Source organism: Mercenaria mercenaria, chromosome 19 (genome assembly GCF_021730395.1).
Source record: "Mercenaria mercenaria strain notata chromosome 19, MADL_Memer_1, whole genome shotgun sequence".
Lineage (NCBI taxonomy): Eukaryota > Metazoa > Mollusca > Bivalvia > Venerida > Veneridae > Mercenaria > Mercenaria mercenaria.
Window position 1 is genome coordinate 34,016,550 of NC_069379.1, and position 24,708 is coordinate 34,041,257.

The 24,708-nt window shown below is 36.0% G+C and overlaps 1 protein-coding gene across 3 annotated transcripts in view; it reads right to left on the reverse strand.

Annotated features, from left to right (window-relative positions):
- Positions 1-19,884, reverse strand: part of LOC123542159 (mothers against decapentaplegic homolog 2-like) — a 104,569-nt gene extending 84,685 nt beyond the window's left edge. For 2 of the 3 annotated variants that reach the window (XR_008368582.1, XM_045327845.2), the window contains exon 1: positions 19,518-19,884. Coding sequence is in view for 2 of the 3 variants with exons in the window: in XM_045327845.2 (XP_045183780.1) it covers positions 19,518-19,723 (206 nt within the window). In the remaining variant the exon portion in view is untranslated. Of the gene's footprint in view, positions 1-11,988; positions 12,009-19,517 lie in introns of those variants that run through there. The other variant, XM_053531131.1, reaches the window with a different exon arrangement.
- Positions 19,885-24,708: the final 4,824 nt, after the last annotated feature.

Below are 24,708 nucleotides of genomic sequence, written 5' to 3' on the forward strand. Positions count from 1 at the left end.
AGCAGGAATTACTTATACCATTAAATAAAAAAAAACATAGTGAATTCCTTATATTGTATTTACAGCCAATATATAATGTAGTCGAAAGGTCACCCTCGATAAAACTACTTAGAGTTTCTGCTGAAGACTTGGACAAAGGGCAGATAAATTGTTATTTACAAGTTGGAGAATAAATTCTGGATTTATCTCCCTTTGTAAGTCTTTTATTGTAAAATTAATGTACATCACTTGAACTCTAAAATGGCAATTAAGAATAAATTTTACAAAAGTGGAGTTTGTGTTAATTTTTTTTACTGGAATTTATATGATTTATTGGAATGCATTGTAATTTTCACAAATTTACCCCAGTGAAAATGTCACCAAAATCTCATTGAAATTTCACCAAATTTCATTGAAATTTCATTGAAATGGGTGAAATTTAACAAAATGATAAAAATTTAGTTGAATTTCACTAAAATTTCACTGAAATTTCAATGAAATTTGGTGCAATTCATTTCTCACCAAAATTTATTTTTCAGTGAAATTTTGATTGTCAAATTTTGGTGATGAAGTTATACATCATTATTTAGAAGTAAAGCCTTACTATGTACACTCATGTGCCAAATTAATGTCCTAAAATGGCCACCAAGTTATTAATTAATAGGGGACAGCAAATTCAAAGCATATTTTCTTCCAATTGAAATGCAATTAAGGGTAGGATAATTTTTCAGAGTTACAATCTATATTAGCACCAAGGGAAATAACTGGTGATTACATATTTCGTCTGCAAAGTCACATTGATAGAAGATTTGATTCCATCTGTGAAAAATACCATATTTTCATTACATGAACATGGTTATAGTGGAAGAAAAATTTCAGAATAATTAAAAATTGATAGTTCTACAGTAAATAAGTGTTTAAAGCTTTTAAAACAATGCTGAAAATTTAGAAAACATTGATGTAAACAAGTGGGTGGGGAAATTTAGAAAAAAGAAGATAAGTGTGAGACTAACATAAACATCACAGGAATGATCCTTAGGTAGCCTCCTTCAAAATTATTCAAAGAATTGAAATTCAAGGAGAACTCTGGTTGTCATGGCAACCAAAAGGAAAAACTTTAAAAATCTTCTTGTCCAAAACCTCAGTTCATAGGGCTTTTATATTTGGCATGTAGCATATCATCTATTGGTCCTCTACCACGATAGTTCAAATTATTCCCCTAGGGACCAATATGGCCCCGCCCTGGGGTCACTTGGTTTATATAGACTTATATAGGGAAAAACTTTGAAAATCTTCTTGTCAAAAACCACAGGGCCTAAGGGCTTTGATATTTGGTACCATATGCAACATTATCTTGAGGTCTACTACCAAGACTTTTCAAATTGTGTCGCTGGAGTGAGAAGAGGCCCATCCCCGGGGTCCCAAGTTTTACATAGACTTATAAAGAAAAAGACTTCAGGGGTTTTTTTTCGGCCGTTTTTATAGCCAATATTGGGCTATATTCCCAAAGCCAAAAAGTATGTTTTTTTCCCAAAATGAGTGCAAAAATTCCCAATCTACATTCTGAAAAAAAATCATCAAAATTGCACAAACATTGACTAAATTATGGACAATTTTGTAATGGCAGTATGTTCAAGAGGTTGTACAATGTGAAACAAGTGTATGAGAAAGTGCTTAAACACATCCTTACTATATCCTATGGGACTAAATATTTCCCAATCTGGAACATTTATGCGTCAAAATCCCCAATTTTGGGGGTATAGGCTATGTTCCCAAAACAGCAAGAAAAACCCCTGGACTTTAAAAATCTTCTTTCCTGAAACCACAAGACTTAGGTCTTTGATATTTGGTATGTAATATTGCCGTATGGTCCTCTACCTTGATTGTTCAAATAATTACCCAGGGGTGAAAAGAGGACCCACCACAGGGGTCCCAAGTTTTACACAGACTTACATCTAGGCATTTGTTTTTAAAAATGTTCATGTCTGTAAGTTCAAGGCCTAAGCCTTTGATTCTTGGTATGTAGCATTGCCTAGTGGTTCCCTAACAAATTTGGTCAAATTATGCCTCTGGAATGAAAAGAGGCCCCAGCCTGACGGTCACTTGTTATATGACTTACATAGAAAAAAAATACTTCAAAAATTTTCTGGTCTTTTTTCCTAGATTATTCAAGTACAATTAACTGATGACCCCAAGTAATCTGGGGTTACCTGACTTTGACCTTGACCTAAGTAACTTTTTTTCTTTGAAATTTCGCCAAATTCTTTACATGAAATTTCATTGATATTTCTGTCAAATTTTGGCAAAATTTCGACAAAATGTCTTTGAAATTTCTCTGAAAGAGTTTGGCAAAATATTGATATATTGGTGAAATTTTACAGAAATATCAATAAAATTTTACCAAAATTCACCGAAAGAATTTGGCAAAATAATGATGAAATTTGGTAAATTTCACCGAAAGGATTGGCAAAATATTTATGAAATTTGGCGAAATTCCACAGAAATATCAAGGAAATTACATCAAAATTCACCGAAAGAATTTGGCAAAATATTTATGAAATTTGGTGAAATTTCACAGAAATTTTACTGTTATTTTGGCGAAATTTTAATGAAATTTCAACAAAATTTTAGTGATAATTTGCCAAAATCTTTCACTGTTATTTTACTGATATTTTATTGAAATTTCATTGAAATATCAGTGAAATTTCACTGATCATTTTCACTGGGGAATTACGTATTACAATGAACCAATTCCTTTGCTGTAATTTGAACAAACAAGAGGACCATGATGGTCCTGAATCGCTCACCTATCTCCACATGACCCAGTGTTCAACTGAGTATGACATCGTTATTTCTATTATTTGTCATAGTGACCTAGTTTTTGAGCACATGTGACCTAGATATCATCAAGATAAAAAATTCTGACCAATTTTCATGAAGATCCATTGAAAAATATGGCCTCTAGAGAGGTCACAAGGTTTTTCTATTATTTGACCTAATGACCTAGTTTTTGAAGGCACGTGACCCACTTTTAAACTTGACCTAGATATCATCAAGGTGAACATTCTCACCAATTTTCATGAAGATCTCATGAAAAATATGGCCTCTAGAGAGGTCACAAGGTTTTTCTATTTTTAGACCTACTGACCTAGTTTTTGACCGCACATGACCCAGTTACGAACCTGACCTAGATATTATCAAGCTGAACATTCTCACCAATTTTCATGAAGATCCATTGAGAAAAATGGCCTCTAGAGAGGTCACAAGGTTTTTCTATTTTTAGACCTACTGACCTAGTTTTTGACCCCACGTGACCCAGTTTCGAATCTGACTTAGATATCATCAAGATGAACATTCTGACCAATATTCATGAAGATCTCATGAAAAATATGGCCTCTAGAGAGGTCACAAGGTTTTTCTATTTTTAGATCTACTGACCTAGTTTTTAACCCCACGTGACCCAGTTTCGATCTTGACCTAGATATCTTCAAGGTAAACATTCTGACCAATTTTCATTAAGATCCATTGAAAAATATCGCCACTAGAGAGGTCACAAGGTTTTCCTATTTTTAGACCTACTGACCTAGTTTTTGACCGCACATGACCCAGTTTCGAACTTGACCTAGATATCATCAAGGTGAACATTCTGACCAATTTTCATGAAGATCCATTGAGAAATATGGCCACTAGAGAGGTCACAAGGTTTTTCTATTTTTAAATCTACTGACCTAGTTTTTGACCCCACATGACCCAGTTTCGAACTTGACCTAGATATCATCAAGATGAACATTCTGACCAATATTCATGAAGATCTCATGAAAAATATGGCCTCTAGAGAGGTCACAAGGTTTTTCTATTTTTAGTTCTACTGACCTAGTTTTTAACCCCACGTGACCCAGTTTCGAACTTGACCTAGATATCATCAAGATGAACATTCTGACCAATTTTCATGAAGATGCATTGAGAAATATGGCCTCTAGAGAGGTCACAAGGTTTTTCTATTTTTAGACCTAATGACCTAGTTTTTGACCCTACGTTACCCAGTTTCCAACCTGACCTAGATATCATCAAGATAAACATTCTGACCAATATTCATGAAGATCTCATGAAAAATATGGCCTCTAGAGAGGTCACAAGGTTTTTCTATTTTTAGACCTACTGACCTAGTTTTTGACCCCACGTGACCCAGTTTCGAACTTGACCTAGATATCATCAAGGTGAACATTCTCACTAATTTTCATGAAGACCTTGTGAAATATATGGCCTCTAGAGAGGTCACAAGGTTTTTCTATTTTTAGACCTACTGACCTAGTTTTTGATGGCACGTGACCCAGTTTCGAACTTGACCTAGATATCATCAAGATGAACATTCTGACCAACTTTCATAAAGATCCCATGAAAAATGTGACCTCTAGAGTGGTCACAAGCAAAAGTTTACGGACACACGGACGCACGCACGGACGGACGACGGACACCGCGCGATCACAAAAGCTCACCTTGTCACTTTGTGACAGGTGAGCTAACAAGAGCTGTCGGAGGACAGCAACGCTCGACTATTCAACAGCCTTGTCAATTGAATGAATACAAATGTTGAAAAAGGGGCATAATTTTGTAAAATGCAAAGTAGAGGTATTGAACCTCTGTACTGCATGTCATATCATGACAGTGAACAAGTGTGTGAAGTTTCAATCCATTCCAATTAGTGGATACTGAGATATCAGATTACATACAAAAATTTAACCAAAAACTGCTAAGTCGAAAAAGGGGCATAATTTTGAAAAAAAAAAGAGTAGAGTTATGGGACTTGCTTAGTGCATGTCAGATCATGATAGTGAACAAGTATGTGAAGTTTCAATCCATTCCCATTAGTAAGTACTGAGATACCAGCTTACATACAAAACCTTAACCAAAAATTTCTAAGTCGAAAAAGAGGCATAATTTTGTAAAAAAGCAAAATAGAGTTATGGAACCTGTGCAATGTAGATCAGTTCATCACAGTGAATAAGTGTGGGAAGTTTCAATCCATTCCCACAAGTGGTTACTGAGTTACCAGCTTACATACAAAACCTTAACCAAAAAATTCTAAGTCGAAAAAGGGGCATAATTTTGTAAAAAAGCAAAACAGAGTTATGGAACCTGTGCAATGTAAGTCAGTTTGTCACAGTGAATAAGTGTGTGAAGTTTCAATCCATTCCCACAAGTGGTTACTGAGATACCAGCTTACATACAAAACCTTAACCAAAATCGGGACGCGGACGCGGACGCCGACGCGGACGCCGACGTATGGGCGAGTGCAATAGCTCACTATTCTATGAATAGTCGAGCTAAAAATGGAGAGGGGGAGAGAATGAAAAGCAGGAGATCCATTAAGGATCCCAATTAAAGCATTTTTTTTTTGTTGGATTTAACGTCGCACCGACACATGATAGGCCATATGGCGACTTTCCAGCTTTTATGGTGGAGGAAGACCTGCAGGTGCCCCTCCGTGCATTATTTCATCACGAGCGGGCACCTGGGTAGAACCACCGACCTTCCATAAGCCAGCTGGATGGCTTCCTCACACGAAGAATTCAACGCCCCGAGTGAGGCTCGAACCCACATCGATGAGGGGGCAAGTGATTTGAAGTCAGCGACCTTAACCACTCGGCCACGGAGGCCCCCAATTAAAGCATATGGTTCATATCTTGTTGATGTGCAGGCTTATCTTGGTCTGCAATAGTCTCAAAGGCAGAAAAACTTGCCGCCAGCAGGCTAAAGGGTAATAGAAAAGTTATGCTTTCTATTTAGGGTATTCTTTACTTAAACAATAGAAAAGAGAAGAGAAATTTATTTCTACACTCTTCACTTGCTCTTTGTTTCCAAAACTATGCCCCTTCTTCCATTTACTTTCAACTACTTAATTTGGCATGGCCTTACTCACAATTGACATTATATACAACATGTAGTCTGCAAATGAGTATTCTGGCCACCTTTTGTGGCAGACAGACACACAGGACAAAATCCACATGGGGAATTTTTTTCATAGTTATATGCAACTCAACCTCCACCACCTATTAATCATACATTTAACATCTGTAGAGAACTGTTAACAAAACATGCAAAACATGCAAAACATTTGAAACTCTTAAAACTGTTTTTTTAAAAGGAAGTGTAACATTTGACAATCTGCAATTTCCTTTCGTTTACGTACCCTCCTGCCTCCGCAGGCGATTTCAGCATTCTCCGGTTGTTATGAAAAAGGTTTCTGTTAAGGTCGAAAGATGCCTAAATTGCAGGCAAAGGATACGCTGATATGCACTGAAATTGCCGACTGTCCTTACCGGTCAATTATGTTAACCCTTACCCTGCTAAATTTCTATAATGAACTTGTCCATCATTCAATTTGGGCAGTACCATTTATTATTTGAAGGGTGTTCAATGAAAATTTATTGACTGAATAGCGAACAGTGCAGACCATGATCAGCCTGCATGGATGTGCAGTCTGATCTTGGTCTGCACTAGTTGCAAAGGCAGAGTCACTTGCCGCCAGAAGGCTTTAGGTTAAGTTTCGTTCTTACAATTTTACGCGTCAAATGTTATTTTGCACAAATTTTGGATTTGCTATTTATAAAATGGTATAAAGTTGTAAGAATCTGATGTAAGACTTGTAAATTAGTCTAAAAACTCTAGCTCACATAAATCTGTCATTCTGATTGGCTGCCTTTTTGAGCCCAATTCTGAACTTGGCCAATAGCAATCATCGAAGTATACTGATACCTCATCTAGTTAGAGAGCAAGACTTAGTGAATTGCAGAACAAGTTCAAATTGCAGCAGGACAAGGGAAAATACAAGGTAGCTTGTCCTGCAGGCAGAGTTGCTTTCAAAGAATTTGTCAAATCTTGTAAACTTTAAGCATTTCGCCTCAGTACCGAAACACATTCTTGCCTTTAAAATAGTCAGTACTGAAATCAGAATTAACCTATAGTCTGCCTGGTGGCAAGTAATTTTGCTTTTGTGACCAAGATCAGCCTGCATGTCCGATCTAGCTGATCATGGCCTGCACTGTTCACTATTCAGTCAGTAAATTCTCTGTAAACACCCCTTTAAATAACAAGAGATCACAGAGTGATCTTGGCGCCCACCAATGTGCCATTTTTGAGTGTTCCAAATTTCAAGACTTACTGACTAGCTCAAGGTCAAATTTCATTTCCGTACACAACACTTTGCATGTGGTCCAAATTCGAAAGCTGTAGCTTGAGAAATGTGAAAGAAAGTAGGTCACTAGGTCAAAATCAAGGTCAAATTACACTTCAGAACACAAATTTATGCATGTGGTCCAAATTTAAAGCCTGTACCTTCAAAAATGTGGAAGTAGGTCACTAGGTCAATGTCAAGGTCAAAGTTTGTTTTGGTACACAATCCTATGCATGTGGTCTAAATTTGAAGCCTGTAGCTACAGAAATGTGAAAGTAGGTCACTAGGTCAATCTTAAGGTCAAAGTTCATTTCGGTACACAAAACTATGCATGAGGTCCAAATTTGAAGGCTGTAGCTCGAGAAATGTGAAAGTAGGTCACTAGGTCAAAATCAAGGTCAAATTGTATTTCGGAACACAGAACTATGCATGTGTTCCAAATTTGAAGCCTGTACCTTCAAAAATGTGAAAGTAGGTCACTAGGTCAATGTAAAGGTCAAAGTTTGTTTCGGTACACAAAACTATGCATGTGGTCCAAATTTGAAGGCTGTAGCTTGAGAAATGTGAAAGTAGGTCAGTAGGTCAAAATCAAGGTCAAATTCCAATTCAGAACACAAAACTATGCATGTGTTCCAAATTTGAAGCCTGTACCTTCAAAAATGTGAAAGTAGGTCACTAGGTCAAAGTCAAGGTCAAAGTTTTTTTCAGTGCACAAAACTATGCAAGTGGTCCAAATTTGAAGGCTGTAGCTACAGAAATGTGAAAGTAGGTCACTAGGTCAAAATCAAGGTCAACTCATGTCAAGGTTCATCTTGCCACTCAAAACCATACATGTGGTCCAAATTTGAATGTTGTAGGTTATTGACAAGAAGATTTTAAAATCTTTTCCCTATATAAGTCTATATGAATCATGTGACCCCCCAGGGCGGGGCCATATTTGACCCTAGGGGGATAATTTGAACAAACTTGGTAGAGAACCACTAGATGATGCTACATTACAAATGCCAAAGCCCTAGGCTTTGTGGTTTGGACAAGAAGATTTTCAACGTTTTTCCCTATGTAAGTCTATGTAAACCATGTGACCCCCGGGGCGGAGCCATATTTGACCCTAGGGGGATAATTTGAACAATCTTAGTAGAAGACCATTAGATGATGTCATATACAAAATATCAAAGCCCTAGGCCCTGTGGTTTTGAACAAGAGGTTTTTCAAAGTTTTTCCCCATATAAGTCTATAAAAACCATGTGACCCCCGGGGCGGGGCCATATTAGACCCCAAGGAAATATTTTGAATCATCTTGGTAGAGGACCACTAGATGATGCTTCATACCAAATATCAAAGCCCTAGGCTCTGTGGTTTTGGACAAGAAGATTTTCAAAGTTTTTCCCTATATAAATCTTTGTAAATTATAGAAATAAACAAAGGGCCATAACTTACTAAAAAATTGTTGAACCAGTCTGATTTTCAGGGGGACACAACTAGGGTACCAATACATCATTCTGACAAAGTTTGGTCAAAATCCCCCAGGTAGTTTCTGAGGAGATGCGATAACGAGAAATTGTTAACGGACGGAAGGACGGACGGACTGACGGACGGACGGACGGACGGACGACGGACCACGGACGCAGAGTGATTTGAATAGCCCACCATCTGATGATGGTGGGCTAATAAATGGTACTGCCCAAATTGAATGACGGACCAGTCCATCTTAGAAATTTAATTAGGTAAAGCTTTCTGAGCTCAGTTTGATAACATGACAGAACTTTGAAAAGTAAATCAGGCATGACTAAATTTGTTTTCCCATAAAAGTCAATTAGGATATAAAGTTATAGACTAGTTAACTTAAAACTCTCAAACTTCTAGCATATTATAATTTAGTTGCATCTGGCCTGTAACCACTATCTTGAAATTGACAAATTTATGCAAACCCACCAGACTTATGGATACTGCACACACACAGAGAAAACCTCTTGATTCAGGTAACAATTTCAGTGGGGTTTTTTCTGGCCAATTTGGGGCCAAAACTGGGCCCAAATCCCAATAACAAATAGTATGTTTTTTCTAAATTTCCAAAAGTCATTTAATAAAAAAAAAAAATTCAACTTTTTCAGACAAGACTGAACCTATGAAATCTTAAACATTTGAAACACAGACAATTTTCTAACCTAAAATCTTAATGCTTAATGATAAATTTTATGACCATTTTTAACAAACTATGAATTTTAACAATTTAGGCATTTAATCGCATTTTTCCCAAATGTGAAGGCTCGGGGCCCCATTCCCAAATCTGTGTGGAAAAAACACTGGCTTTCATGTTTTCCTTATTACTTGACAAACTAATCAACAAGAGGACCATGATGGTCCTGAATCGCTCACCTATCCCCACATGACCCAGTGTTGAACTGAGTATGACGTCGTTATTTCTATTATTTGACAAAGTGACCTAGTTTTTCAGCACATGTGACCTAGATATCATCAAGATAAAAAATTCTGACCAATTTTCATGAAGATCCATTGAAAAATATGGCCTCTAGAGAGGTCACAAGGTTTTTCTATTATTTGACCTAATGACCTAGTTTTTGAAGGCACGTGACCCACTTTTAAACTTGACCTAGATATCATCAAGGTGAACATTCTCACCAATTTTCATGAAGATCTCGTGAAAAATATGGCCTCTAGAAAGGTCACAAGGTTTTTCTATTTTTCTACCTACTGACCTAGTTTTTGACGGCACATGACCCAGTTACGAACCTGACCTAGATATCATCAAGCTGAACAGTCTCACCAATTTTCATGAAGATCTCATGAAAAATATGGCCTCTAGAGAGGTCACAAGGTTTTTCTATTTTTAGACCTACTGACCTAGTTTTTGACCCCACGTGACCCCAGTTTCGAACCTGACCTAGATATCATCAAGATGAACCTTCTGACCAATATTCATGAAGATCTCATGAAAAATATGGCCTCTAGAGAGGTCACAAGGTTTTTTCTATTTTTAGATCTACTGACCTAGTTTTTAAACCCCACGTGACCCAGTTTCGAACTTGATCTAGATATCATCAAGGTAAACATTCTGACCAATTTTCATGAAGATCCATTGAAAAATATGGCCTCTAGAGAGGTCACAAGGTTTTTCTATTTTTCTACCTACTGACCTAGTTTTTGACGGCACATGACCCAGTTTCAAACTTGACCTACATATCATCAAGGTGAACATTCTGACCAATTTTCATAAAGATCCATTGAGAAATATGGCCTCTAGAGAGGTCACAAGGTTTTTCTATTTTTAGACCTACTGACCTAGTTTTTGATCCCACATGACCCAGTATCGAACTTGACCTAGATATCATCAAGGTGAACATTCTGACCAATATTCATGAAGATCTCATGAAAAATATGGCCTCTAGAGAGGTCACAAGGTTTTTCTATTTTTAGATCTACTGACCTAGTTTTTACCCCCACGTGACCCAGTTTCGAACTTGACCTAGATATCATCAAGCTGAACATTCTGACCAATTTTCATGAAGATCCATTGAGAAATATGGCCTCTAGAGAGGTCACAAGGTTTCTCTATTTTTAGTCCTAATGACCTACTTTTTGACCCCACGTGACCCAGTCTCGAACTTGACCATGATATTATCAAGGTGAACATTCTGACCAATATTCATGAAGATCTCATGAAAAATATGGCCTGTAGAGAGGTCACAAGGTTTTTCTATTTTTAGACCTACTGACCTAGTTTTTGACGGCACGTGACCCAGTTTCGAACTTGACCTAGATATCATCAAGGTGAACATTCTGACCAATATTCATGAAGATCTCATGAAAAATATGGCCTCTAGAGAGGTCACAAGGTTTTTCTATTTTTAGACCTACTGACCTAGTTTTTGACCCCACGTGACCCAGTTTCGAACTTGACCTAGATATCATCAAGGTGAACATCCTGACCAATTTTCATGAAGATCTTGTGAAATATATGGCCTCTAGAGAGGTCACAAGGTTTTTCTATTTTTAGACCTACTGACCTAGTTTTTGACGGCACGTGACCCAGTTTCGAACTTGACCTAGATATCATCAAGGTGAACATTCTGACCAATTTTCATAAAGATCCCATGAAAAATGTGACCTCTAGAGTGGTCACAAGCAAAAGTTTACGGACGGACGGACGCACGCACGCACGCACGGACGGACGACGGACGCCGCGCGATCACAAAAGCTCACCTTGTCACTTTGTGACAGGTGAGCTAAAAAGTAATCATAAAATAAAGTGCATCAAAGACTGCGAAAAGCGAACTTTCCTCTACACAAAGCGCATGCTATCAAGCTGCCTGAGTTCTTAAATTCTCAAACACTTCACCCAAATGCTTTTCATGGACTGTGTAAACAACATACACATTTTTTCTTGACATTTTCTCTGTGTGTACAGTATCCAAAAGTCACATGATTGTGTAGACCAACCTGTAATAGCATAGCTGGTTTTATTTTAAAGATCTGCTCCGCAGCTATTCAAATTCTATTGTGTGTATGCAACCCATGATTATAATAGGTAACAGTTAACAGCCACGTGCCACACTTCTGCACGCAAAACCACAGGTATTTTATATAGAATTAATATAAAATAAACTCTATTTTGACAGGCGGCACTGTTCATAATCAGGATTTTCATGCTTTTTCAGTGATAGTTTAAGGTTAAAAGGTAGGACGGGAGCAGGTCTTTAACTTGAAGCCTGCACAAAACTAGATGTGTTAGGTAATTGTGACGACAGAAATTGAGAATAACATTAATTTTGTGGATTGAACAGAAGAACAAGGTGAGACAGTGGAAGTTAACTTACATCTGTGATTCTACCGGGTACCTAGGAATATGTTAACAAACAATATTCAAGAGATGTATCTCAACAGAGCAATAGTAATATATATACCATTCAGCTACTCAAATTACAAACATTAATAAAGTCAAAAGTGGAGTTTTTTGTTCTGTTTAGTTTAATGTCACGCCGACCAAGCTATAGGTCATATGGAAATCTGCCAGCTTTTCATGATGGGAGTAAGCAAACCCTCCATGCATAATTTCATAAAAAGCATGCACCTGGGTAGAACCACTGATCTTCCATTAGCCAGCTGGATGGCTTCCCGCATGTGAAGAATTTAACTAACATCCCATATGAAGCTCACACCCACATTGGTGAGAGGCAATTAATCTGAGTCAGCGACCATAGGCATAACCACTCTAAATTGGCTAAAGTCAAATGAGAATAGACATGTGGCCTCCAGAGTGTTAACAGGATTTTCGGATCACAGATTCATGAGAAAGTTTCGAACTATTATAAAGACAACCATCTTTTATTTAGATCAGGAAGGAAATATGATTTCTACAGAGTAAGCATGATTTTTCATCATCTAACCCTGTTGCCACGTCTTTGACCAAAGCCAAATTTCAAACCTGATTTAGATTTCATCAGGATAACAACTCTGACTAGGATAGAAAATGTGGTCTCTTGCATCAGTCAGGGGTATAACTGTTTTAAGTTATGTATTTAAAGTTGTAACCTATTTCAGTTACTTTTTCAAGCATTTTATAACATGTATTAGTTATAAAATATAGTTAACTCAGGTAAGTGGACCTTTAAAGTGAAATTAGTAGCAAACTGTGGTTAATCAAATTCTCTTTTAGTCTGATCATGACCTCATATAAGCATAATGGGATGTTAAGTGTTTTATAGCTTTAAAACTTTTGCATAAAACTTTATCAGCCTTGTGTAAAAACATTTCTGCATGGCTGGAAAGATAAAAGTTCAAGAATTCAGGAAATAATTGCATTAGTCTCATTCAAAATGAGGAATTGGCACAGGAGGGATTTATAATATTTTATGATAACTGAAACAAGTATTTAGCAACAAGGCAGTCTGAAAGACAGCTAAATCCCCCACCACTGTTATGGATAGTGAAAGGGTAAACCTTTGACCTTGAGCTGTGACCTTGACCTTGAACTGACATGGCTAGTGTTATTTCTAGAGCGACACAGCGGGGCGCCCTGCCCTGCCCTTTTTTACTGCTGCCACACTGCCCTTAAAATGCGCCATCCTGCCTTTGATCTTCTGCTAAATCCCGCCAATTTCCCTGTTGACATGCCTCGCCCATTTTTTGATCAGCAAATTACGTCATGGCAAGTGCACACGGGTAATGAGAATCAATGAAGAGTTAAAAACTAATTGATAAAGAGTATGGATCCTAAATTTGTAATGTCAAAAAGGCATTCGTAAGCGGCCAGCTGATTACCGAGCACGTGAAAAGTGCCCTAGATTTCTTTGTGCAAAATTTAAAATTAAATTAGACCGTTGTTTAGTATAATAATAAGTATGTATCAATGCAGATTGATTCTACTATAATTTCAACTAGAAAATGCAAAATTTTTAATGAATATCAAAAATAAATGTAAGTTTAGAATGTCCGTTCACGAGTCTTATTACGCCCGATGCCGTATGCAATTGTTCCATTATTCCTTCAAAAAAGCTGATTGTAAGTGTATTTTCTATGATTAGAAACATCAAAATTTGAGGAACTATCTCTGGTTTACGCTAGTGGGTCAAGTAAACTGAGTAAAAACTACTTTCAGACAACATTCCGAAAGTGTACCAGTATCCAGATAGTATATTTTGGATATATATGCATTTTACAGACTGTAATAGCACTTTTCTGTTAATGAAATAGTGATGAAAGACCTGATCAATACAACATGACTTTTGACAATTATTAGTTTACAATGTGACCTGAAACAGATCTTTTTACTATGTTGTTTACAACATGAACTTAGTTCTAAGATTAATTATTAAGCTTATATTAAGGCCCTCCACTATTTCATTTTCATATGAATAAGTTGATATTCTTTGTGACATATTTTAAGAGAAAGGCTTAAATGAATTAACCTAAACTATAAAGTAAGTAAAAAGCCTTTGTAAACTCTGTTACTGGTTTGGGAAGATATCATTTACCACTTTATTCTGTGACATTTCTTTTAATTGTGCAATAAAGATAAATGGAATACATTTTAACTATAGACATATAGAAATGCAACTACTGCTATGGTAACTTTCACGTCTAAAAGAGCACCCTGCCCCTTTCGGACACCACCCTACCCCTTTTAGGCAGCACCCTGCCCTTTTTGAGCTCTAGAAATAACACTAATGGCCGACTCATGAATTCTGCAAATCGTCTTGATGAGGTGATCATTTGACCCAAGATTTATGAAGATCCTTCAATGGGTTTAGGAGATACATAGCTCAAACCTTTGACCTTGAGTTGTGACCTTGACCATGAGTTGACATGGCTGACTCATGAGTTCTTGATGAGGTGACCATTTGACCCAAGTTTGATGAAAATCTTTCAAGGGGTTTAGGAGATACAGAGTGAACACAAAATGGAAGGCTCAAACCTTTAACCCTAAGTTGTGACCTTAACCTTGAGTCCGCATGGCCGACTCATGGGTTCTGCACATCATCTTGATGAGGTGATCATCTGACCCAAGTTTTATAAAATTCCTTCAAGGTGTTTAGAAGATACAGAGCGGACACAAAATGGAAGGCTAAAACCTTTGACCTTGAGTTGTGACCTTGACCCTACAAGGCTGAATCATGAGTTCTGCACATCGTCTTGATGAGGTGATGATGTGACCCAAGTTTCATGAAAATCCTTCAAGGGGTTTAGGAGTTATGGAGCGGACACAAAGTGTTACGCACAGACAGAAGGACCACTCGTGGCGGGGGATTAATAACTCAAATGGGTTATGAACTGCAATAACCTGAAACAGTTACACCCCTGACTGTGCATGTTAATGTTCTTTTCTGGAGTGTTTAGCTTTTTTTATGATTTAATATAGTACATTTTCAATCAAAAACAAATGACTAGGTCAATAATTCAAAAGCCTGGAGCTTTTTTACGTTTTAATTAAAACTTTCTTAATTTATCTATTTTGTTGGGTTTAACGTCACACTGACACAATTATAGGTCATATGGCGACTTTCCAGCTTTGATGGTGGAGGAAGACCCCAAGTGCCGCTCCATGCATTATTTCATCATGAGGCGTAAAAAAAAAATTCTTTGTTTCCGGTGGCCCAACCTCCCCTATTTTTTTGCCGCCGACCCTAAACTTTTTTAGCAGTAAAATCGGGCCGCATATTTTTGCAACGCCACGCAATAAAAATCAGGCCGTATATGTTCAACTTTATCCGCACACTAAACATCAAATATAACAATATGGCGGCCCAAGTCACTTCCGCTGTACTGGCGGTCACTTTTCGCGAATGCCCTCACATGAAGGAGATGAAGTGATTAAAAACATCAAAAAAATATTGTTTCATTTTAAACCTTTTGCGCCTTCTTGCTGAAATACGTTATTCTGATTCGTTGCCTATATTTGGCAGTTCTGTCAAAGATGGCAGTGCCCGTGTTGCCAGCTTCATCAGTTTTGGGGCTTCGTTTTAAAGCTTGTTTGCGTAATAAAACAGCCAAAACCTTACTTACAACTTTTCCAGATCACAAATTAGTTGATGACATATTTCACAAGTATCATGATTTACTGGCAGCTCTACAGAATTTCAAAAACAAAAAAAAAAGAATCCTACCAACCTACCCTCTTTTTCTCTTTTTTTTTTTACAGGAGACCAGAAACGGACTTATTTTTTGGGGGGCTTAAGGTTTGACAAAAAGGAAAATACAATTATGTATCACTCAGTCTAACTAAGGGTTCCCGCTACAATTCGCCTTGGGTTCACAAATTGCGAAAACAGGGGTCTAGCTAGGTCCAATATTTTTGGGAGAAGTCACTTCTCCCTCAAGCTGATTTAGGGAGAAGTGGGGAGATTATTGGGAGAAGTGGGAATTAAGGCTTCTTCGATTTTTTTTATTTCTACCTCAACAAGTTGAGTGATTCAAAAGGTGACTGTAATTTTCTTGTTTCTTAGTTAATTCTAGATAAAAAAAACAACAACTTTGATGTGAGTTTGTGACCATTCATTTTCTTAGTTACATCATTTCCCATACAGTGGTTTTTGTTTCATTATAAAATTCTGAAAACAAGAGCGTGCTTGACTATTCAAAGCATTGATAGAAGCATAGGGTCAAAATATTACTAGAGATTTTCAAACACAAATAAAGGAATAGATAAGACAAACAATGTACCTGTATTTGTGGATTAGGATAAGTCTTGCACTATATGGTAATGTGTGACCATGATGGTAAGTAAGTGTTCAAAGTTTCAAAGTCATATATTGAACAGTTAATAGACAAAATATTGAATAATATGCGAAACTTAACTAATTTCTATGTCCAAAACAAGGCCATTTATAACTGAGCTGAAGTCCATGTCACAGGTACATGTATGTAGACTATGATGGTAAACAAGTGGTCAAAGTTTCAAAGCCATATGACACAGGTTAGACAAAATATGGACTGATACGCAAAAACTTTTAAAACTGATTTCCAAGTCCTAAAACTGCCATAATTAAGCCAAAATAGTTATCAGAGTTATGTACTTTTGTGTACAGATGGGAATCATGACAATAAACAAGTGTTAAAGTTTCAAAGCCACATATCAAATAGCATTGACAAAACGTTGACTTGTATGAAAACTGTTCAAACCAGTTTCAAAATCCAGAAAGGGCCATAATTCAGTTAAAATACTTGACAGAGTTATGTACTCTTGCCTACAGATGAAAATCATGATCATGATACGCAAATGTTTAAAGTTTCAAAGCAACATGTCAAATTTTGACAAAACATGGATGTGGACAAAAACTGAACCAATTTCAAATTCCAGAACTTAGGGCCTTAATTCAGCCAAAATCTTTGACAGGGTTATGTACTCTTGCCTACAGATAGAAATCATGATGATAAACAATTATTCAAACTTTCAAAGCCACATGTATGTCAAATAGTTTTGGCAAAACATAGACTTGTATAAAAATTGTACCAAATTCCAAGTCCAAAAAGGGCCATAATCAGATAATTTTAATTTATCAGCCAAAATAGTTGACAGACTTATGTACTCTTGCCTACAGACAGAGACTGTTATAATAAACAAGTGATAAAAGTTTCAAAGCCATATGTCAAACATTTTACACTAAAACTGGTAAGAAAAACTTAACCAAAATACTAAGTTAAAGTTAAAAGGGGCCATAACTCAGCCAAAATCCTTGATGGAGTTGTGTTCTCTTGCCTAAAACTGGACATGGTGATGGTACACAAGTGTTGAAAGTTTCAAAGGCAGGGTTTCCGCTGCAATTCGCCAAAGTCGCCAATGGCGAAAAAAAAAAGAAGTGGCAAAAAAATATTTTGCCGTACATGTATTTTTTTATGTGTATTTCTTTGCCAAAGCTCTCTCTATCTAGCCTAAAAATCAATATTACCCGCGGCCGTATCCGTTCATAATTCACAATACACAGCGTGTCACCAACGGAGGGATAAGCGATTCGACGTGCATCTGGAGCTTTAAGCTTTATCTCAAAAGACTTTGTCAAAATGTGGACTGGTAAAAAAAACAACTAGTTGTGATGCCGTGGTGAGTAGGATACCTCTAATCATTCTTCGCAAAGTCAAGTTAAAAAAGTTGTTTTCAACAATATAAGCCGCTGCTGTATATCTAACCCGCAGATATTTTATCTTGTATGAATGCATGATGAAAATGTTTATTAATATTAACACCGAGTCCCAAATGTCTTTGGTGAACAGCGTCTCACTTGAATAAAACTGAAAGTACAGTGTTTAAACTAGAAATATATTTTCAAATCAATTTATCGATGAAAGTTAATTCAACATTGTTAATAGAGCTTAACATGTCGTTTTTTGGCCATTCTTTTACCACAGATACCAAATCATTGTGTACATTTCCAATTAATCGCATGGTTAATCAACAATATCGTTATTAAACATTGTTATTTTTGCACTCGCTCATGTTGACAAATGCAAAATGTCAAAGATGTAACCGTGGTGCTAAATCTCGGTAGAACCTGAAGTAGGCTGACTGTATAATTATATTATGCTGTCAGCATGTGTTCGTGTGTTCAACACTCATTTTGATACTGTGCAAATTGTCAACAGTCCGAACAGCAGCAATTACCGAGTGCGGATAATAAAAAAAATCAGATGACTTGCATTTCACTTTGAGGTTAGGACTTAGATTTGAGCGCAGTTTGAAATTCTGGGTCGCTGGTTATATACAGATAACTCGCCAATAGCGGGTCACTATCTAAACTTTTAGCATATACTGCAGAATGTTTAGACTTTCATGATATCTAAACTTACTAACACTTAAAACTATTTCTCGCATTCATATCAATGTTTAATTTATTTGAACCATTCTTTTATGTCTGAAGTTATGATGAAATATTTATACCTGTCCGATTCACCATTAGAGGGTCACTTTTGCCAATAGGGGGTCACCTTGTTTATCATATTTTCTATCCATCTAAAATAGTCTTTTTTCTGACAAAACATGACTGTGGTATTAGAAATATACATTTCAAGACAGAATATAACGTGAGACAGTATGTTTACATTTCAAACAGGAGATATTAAGACAAAGAATATAGCATTAGTTTTCACAGTTGTATTTCTATGCATAAGTAGCACCACCTATATCTAAAACTAAAATCAAAATATTGATTCACAGAACCTTATTCATTTATCTAAATTTGCCAGTTCAAACCAGTACAACATCAAATCAACCTTTGATTTGTATTTTTAAGCAAAATGAACAACCTTTTGATTATCCCTGAAATGGGTGATTCTCTATTGGCTGAATGGCCGCCTCTGTTTTATGGCACTTATTTTCATCGAAGTCAATCTAAAATTCATAATCATATTACTCCTATGAAAGTGTGCGTTTCACTCTTCAAAATGGTACCAAATTTGTGTGGTTTTATCTAAGAAATTGTGAGGTATGCTCAAAAATATTCTACTTTGAAGAATTCAAGAGTGCTAAAATCCAAGTCAGGAAACATGGTTGCAAGAGTTATCTGCTCATGGAACTCAAACTCATTAGATTAGATCCATCTTCTTTTGTCTATTTATTGCTAAATGATTAGTGTATATAACTGGATACTTAAACATTGTATACTCTAATATGTTTAAAAGAGATTCACATTTTATGTTCAAGTGACCCGCTATTGGCAGTGATTCTCTATTGGCGAGTTGACTGTACATGCATCCGCATTGTTTTGAATGGCAAGTGGGTTGTGCATTGAGGGCGTTATAGTCTCTATATATCAAAGCGCCCTTACTGCACAATTAGCTGGTCTAGGTTAAGCAGATACCAAATGGATAGAATGATAAAGCTTTTGTTAACGACGGCTAGACACTATTAATTTACCTGGGAATTGTGATGCATTTTGTACTTGAATCCTGTTGTGTCACAGACTTTTCGAGTTCATCTAAACCTCCAGTCTTTTTCAGCTTTTTAACAAGACTCTTAACAGCCTTTTCACTCCATTTATCCTCTTTCTCCGAGTCTCCCTTTTTCAAACTTAACAAGCGTTTCACAATGGGAGGTGTGAATGGGGAAAACGTTGACGTCATTTTCCTTTAAACCTAAATGACACTGGCTGACTTTGATTACGTTTAAGCATACGCTGTCATATGCTGAATCACAACAGCCTTAGACAAAATGAAACAATCAAATTCAGCAATTTTTTGCAACGATAAAATCCGCCATAACATTGACCTAACAACACATCAACATTACTCTACTTCCGGTAAATAGTTCTAATGTCTGGTAACATTTATCTTAACTACCTTTCAATTGCTTTCTCAATATTTATTTCTTAAAATTAACAGAATGTAAAGATGTTGCAAAACGTTTAATTTTATTAACAGTTGACAATATATTCAATAGTTTTATCAAATCATATTAGTTCGCGTCTCCGGATAGTTCCGTAAGGAAACGGAAAGAAACGAGTACAAGTATAAATTAGCCGCAGGCCGCACAACACTAAATTTTTACCCACAATGGTAGCAAATTGTTTCCCAATTTCTTGACATGTTCAATAGTTCCAACCAAGTTTAATCAAAACCCGTTTATTTCTACGATCAAATCTGATGAAACTGTTAGCTTGAAACTGAATACTGTACTAGTCGGTGGGGATGAAATACGAAATGAAAGAACGGCAAAATACGGATTGCTACGAAAATGTTGTACTTAAGAGTCGGTCAGAGACCACCAATTCAAAAAAGTACAGGGAACTTACTGGGAATGAGGTAAGTGTATACCTGGGAATAAGGTAACGTCTGTGCGTTCTGATTGGTCAGTCATGTAAACAAACCCAGGAAGTGATTATTTTTTCAAAATTGATATTTTTTCACTGCATTTACAGTATTTTATTATACATTTTGACAAAATTTGCTACATTTTATGTGTATTGAAAAAAAGTTTTATCAACCGAATTTCTCCCGCCATGTCAATGATGTAAACAGGGGGTCATCTCATTCACACGAAAATTACTTAAATAAAGTATCACTATTCATATGTTTTTCGTCCGATATTTTGGTAGAACTAAGATAGTTCTTGAAAAACTTGTAATTAGATATACATGTTTCGATGTATGGAAGACCGTACACGCCATAATGTTACAATGTAAGTCTATTGGAAAACAATTGGTGGTCTCTAACCAGTCCTTGACTGAAGATTTCCGGGCTATTCATACCAAACAGATTCCAAAAAGCATTGTGGCAAACTCCAAAGAAAATTTTGGAAGAACGCTTTGCACAGAAAAATCGTGAGACTCCACAGAAAAATTGTTGGGAACATTAGAAATGCCTTGTAACAAATAAACAGATACTTGCCCTTTTCATGAAATACGATCCAACATGACAGAAAGTTGAAGTAAGCCATGCCCCCATCTTCCTTCGTTGCCCAGCGACTACTCATCGTGTAAATAAAATGACGGAAACACAAGGTCCATAGAATCTCAGGAAAGCACTAGATAGCACCAAAAGATTGGAAGGCACTCACATTTTATGTAAAAACTTCAAAGTACAGATACAAATTGATTTTTAACGATATGTAATCAAGTTTATGTGTTTAGTAATGGATGTTGCAATTGAATGTTAAAGTGATGAAGCAAATTATTAATGACAAAACAATCTGACTGTCAAACTTGAACAATCACCGTAAAGCAGTTTATTATTGAAAATAAAAGCAATTATAAAATTAGATACTACATTGTGACTATTTTCAAAAAATGTATATTTAATACATTTGGACAGAGTTGGTCTACTGTATTGTGATATTATGGTTAAAATACATGTCAGGAATGCTTTCCGGTCCTGTGAAATGTTAGCAATAAGCAGTATGATTCCTCGAAATTGATATTTTATGAAATGTTATCTAGATTTGTTTGTTAAGTAAATGACTTTGCGAGTTTTTATAAAGCGATATAATTAAAGAAAAATAATTTGACAGACGGACGTTGACACTTCATGAATCTAAAGCACTTCCTGAAAACTATATCATTTACAGACTATATTGCTGCAGGGTAGCTCCTTCTATTCGATCTGTATCAGCACCCCATTTTGTATGAAGAATATTGAAACATGTGTGAAACACATAAATCTTTGTAGCTTAAAATATGACAAAATACATACATTAAACAAACAAAAGCAATTTCAAGCTTACTTGAGATCACTGGGTTGCGATGTTACTAGAAAGTTGGTCCCAAAGGGTGAACCGCCCTGCTGTACAATTTAGTGGGAAAACAGGATTAGAGGTAGTTTGAGCTGTTAAGGTGATAGTGGATGCATATGTCTGATTAATCTGATAGGCGGTTTATATAAGATGGACGACTGATTGCTACATTAACGTTGTGGAAGAATGCGTCTGACGTCTAATCTCCGGTGTTCTAGACACCACAAGCCCAGATCTTCCTGCACACTGTATCATTAGAAAGAGGGAAATTATCACGCTTCATCCAACGTATGATACGCCTCTGGTCCATTTCAACATTTTATATGTTTCAGTAAGAGCTCAAGAAAGAGAAGCATGTTCTACCTGGACCCGAACCAAGACCATGCATATGTATGAACACAGGATTCAGAGACAGAGGAATGAAACTGTCAAGCTGTTTAGTTGATGATAATGAAAAACCAAAGGAGCCCTAGAATAAAGTCTTGGGATTACATGTGATAACACTATGAACGTCGTATTTGTTTTTTTAGAATTAAATGTACAGTTGCAGGCATTAATTCTGGGATGGGCTTAAAGTGCGACAATGTCATACTTAGTTAGATCATACGAAATATGTCTGCCAATAAAACTTTGGGAAAACTTTACTCAGAAATAACAAATGCATGGTTATTCTTTTCATTGGTCCAAGATAATTTATTTTTCGTTTAAAAGTGTTTATTGACAGGGTTTATATGGTAATATCAAATCAGATCAAATTAGACATAGATAAAAATATAGCTTATTTTCGTATACATAATTTTTTTTCGCGAAAATGATCTTATTTTTTACATTTCAGTGGCAAGGGCCAATTTCGTTTTGTGACCTGGGTACGTTTTCTGAATACAATAGATTAATTTTAAAGGCATTTATATTCAAACTGAGTATTCATGATATGTTAAGGAAGTAAGGATTCATAGGGACGAGTGATTGTTGTGTAAAATAAATGAATGATTGAAAGCTACCTTCCATTGCATTGCAAGCATTTGTAAACTTTATTTACAGTTTAAGGATATGCCGAGTATAGTATTTTTGTCGGTTTTCCCGTACATCAAAACATCCCCGGATGTAAACAATCACCGCAAGCAGGAGTTCCCAGATTTCGGTAAGATAATTTGACTTTTCATTTAATTAAATTTGTAACAGTTAATAATTCAATAACTTAATTTGTATGTTTTGGGTTTTAATCATTTTTCTATATAATCGATAATCATTTTTATCTCAATTTCTTACGGCACTACATTACGACAAAATAGATGACTGCGTATGAGGCGAGGTTTACTATTTTTGTAATTGCTCATTTAAGTATCGTGGACGACAGCTAGTCGTTTTGTTGTATTTCCCATTGAAATCTTTGAAACTACACTGATTTTAACTGCTTCAATATTGAAAACGAAATCATATGACAACGTACAGGTAGAACTTCTTTCTGTAATGAAATTTTAACGTTATCCTGTGGAAAGTAGCTTTTATGCATACAGACAGGAAAAAGGCGCGTAAAAATGGTAATCGCATAATGGCGGATTCAAACAGTTCTCAGATTTTTTTTTTTGCACTGTAGAGCTATTTTCCTTATCTTACTTGCAATTGTTTGCTGAAGTCTCATGACAGATCTATGCTTAACATGTAGGTAGCATTTTCATAATGAAATAATAACAGGACAGAATTTGTCATGAAATCATAATATGACAGAATTTGTCACGGAATCATACACCACCACTACAATTTGGGGGTCTCATATTTTTAGCTGATTTTGCAGTTCGTATGTTTGACTGAAATTATTTTTCTTGCACCAAATATGACCCCCTTTTTCTTTTGATTTTTATTAAGCACTGACAATATTCTTGAAGAAAAAGTAAGTTACAGCCATTTAAAATGGGTCCTGATGTGTGCTGCAGTCATTGGAAATATGCCAATTTTATATAAAATAAAAAGGAAGCTATTTAAAGGGTAAGGAAAGCCTGACAATAAGTTAATTTTATATTAAGGTCATCCTCAAGCCTTTCATAACACTGAAAGAATTGTTAAAATCGGACCACTAATGAAAAAGATATGGAAGTTTGAAATTTAAGAAAATGACCGATCATGGAGGCAACCTTTTAGTATGTTTATGACGTCATTTACACACTGCTGAATTCTTTACTTAGCAAATAACCTTTTAAATAGATTAATTTTCATATGTTTCTTGAGTGTAAGGTGTAAAACATGATAATTTATATCATTATAGCTGGGAAAAGTAGAGAAATTATTTTACAGGAATAAGTAAATACAGTTCAAAACTGTATCTAAAATTTAATAAACCCGCCATTTTTTTGTTGCCATGGAAACAAAATGGCCGCCAATCCGACCAAATATTTAAATGCTCATAACTTTCTCATTTTAACTCCAATTTTTGAAATTCTTTCACATCTTTAAATGATCTAAGAAATCCCAACCAATGAAATTAACTTAAGAACAACCTTGCCATTTCCTTTAATGCGTTGTAACCCATAAGGGAACATTGGTAAAAATTGAAATCTGACCAGATATAGAAATGGGCTACTTTGATTAGAACAGAATGCTAGTAAAATGACAAATTTATTGAAATTTTGCTGTAAATATGAATAAAACCCAAAAGTACCACATTTTCACTGTTTTGGTGTATTATTTTCAAAAACTGCATATTTGTAGCCTAACGATTGGTAATTTCTAGAAGTCAGGCGTAGAATTGAATATATTTAACATTTTAAATGTGAAATGTGTATGCAGATCAGAGTAGAAAATGTCAATACAGGGCAAAACTAGGCGTTAGGTTAACTGATTGAAAATTATATCGTGACATCTATGTTTGGTTAAATTTGATGCG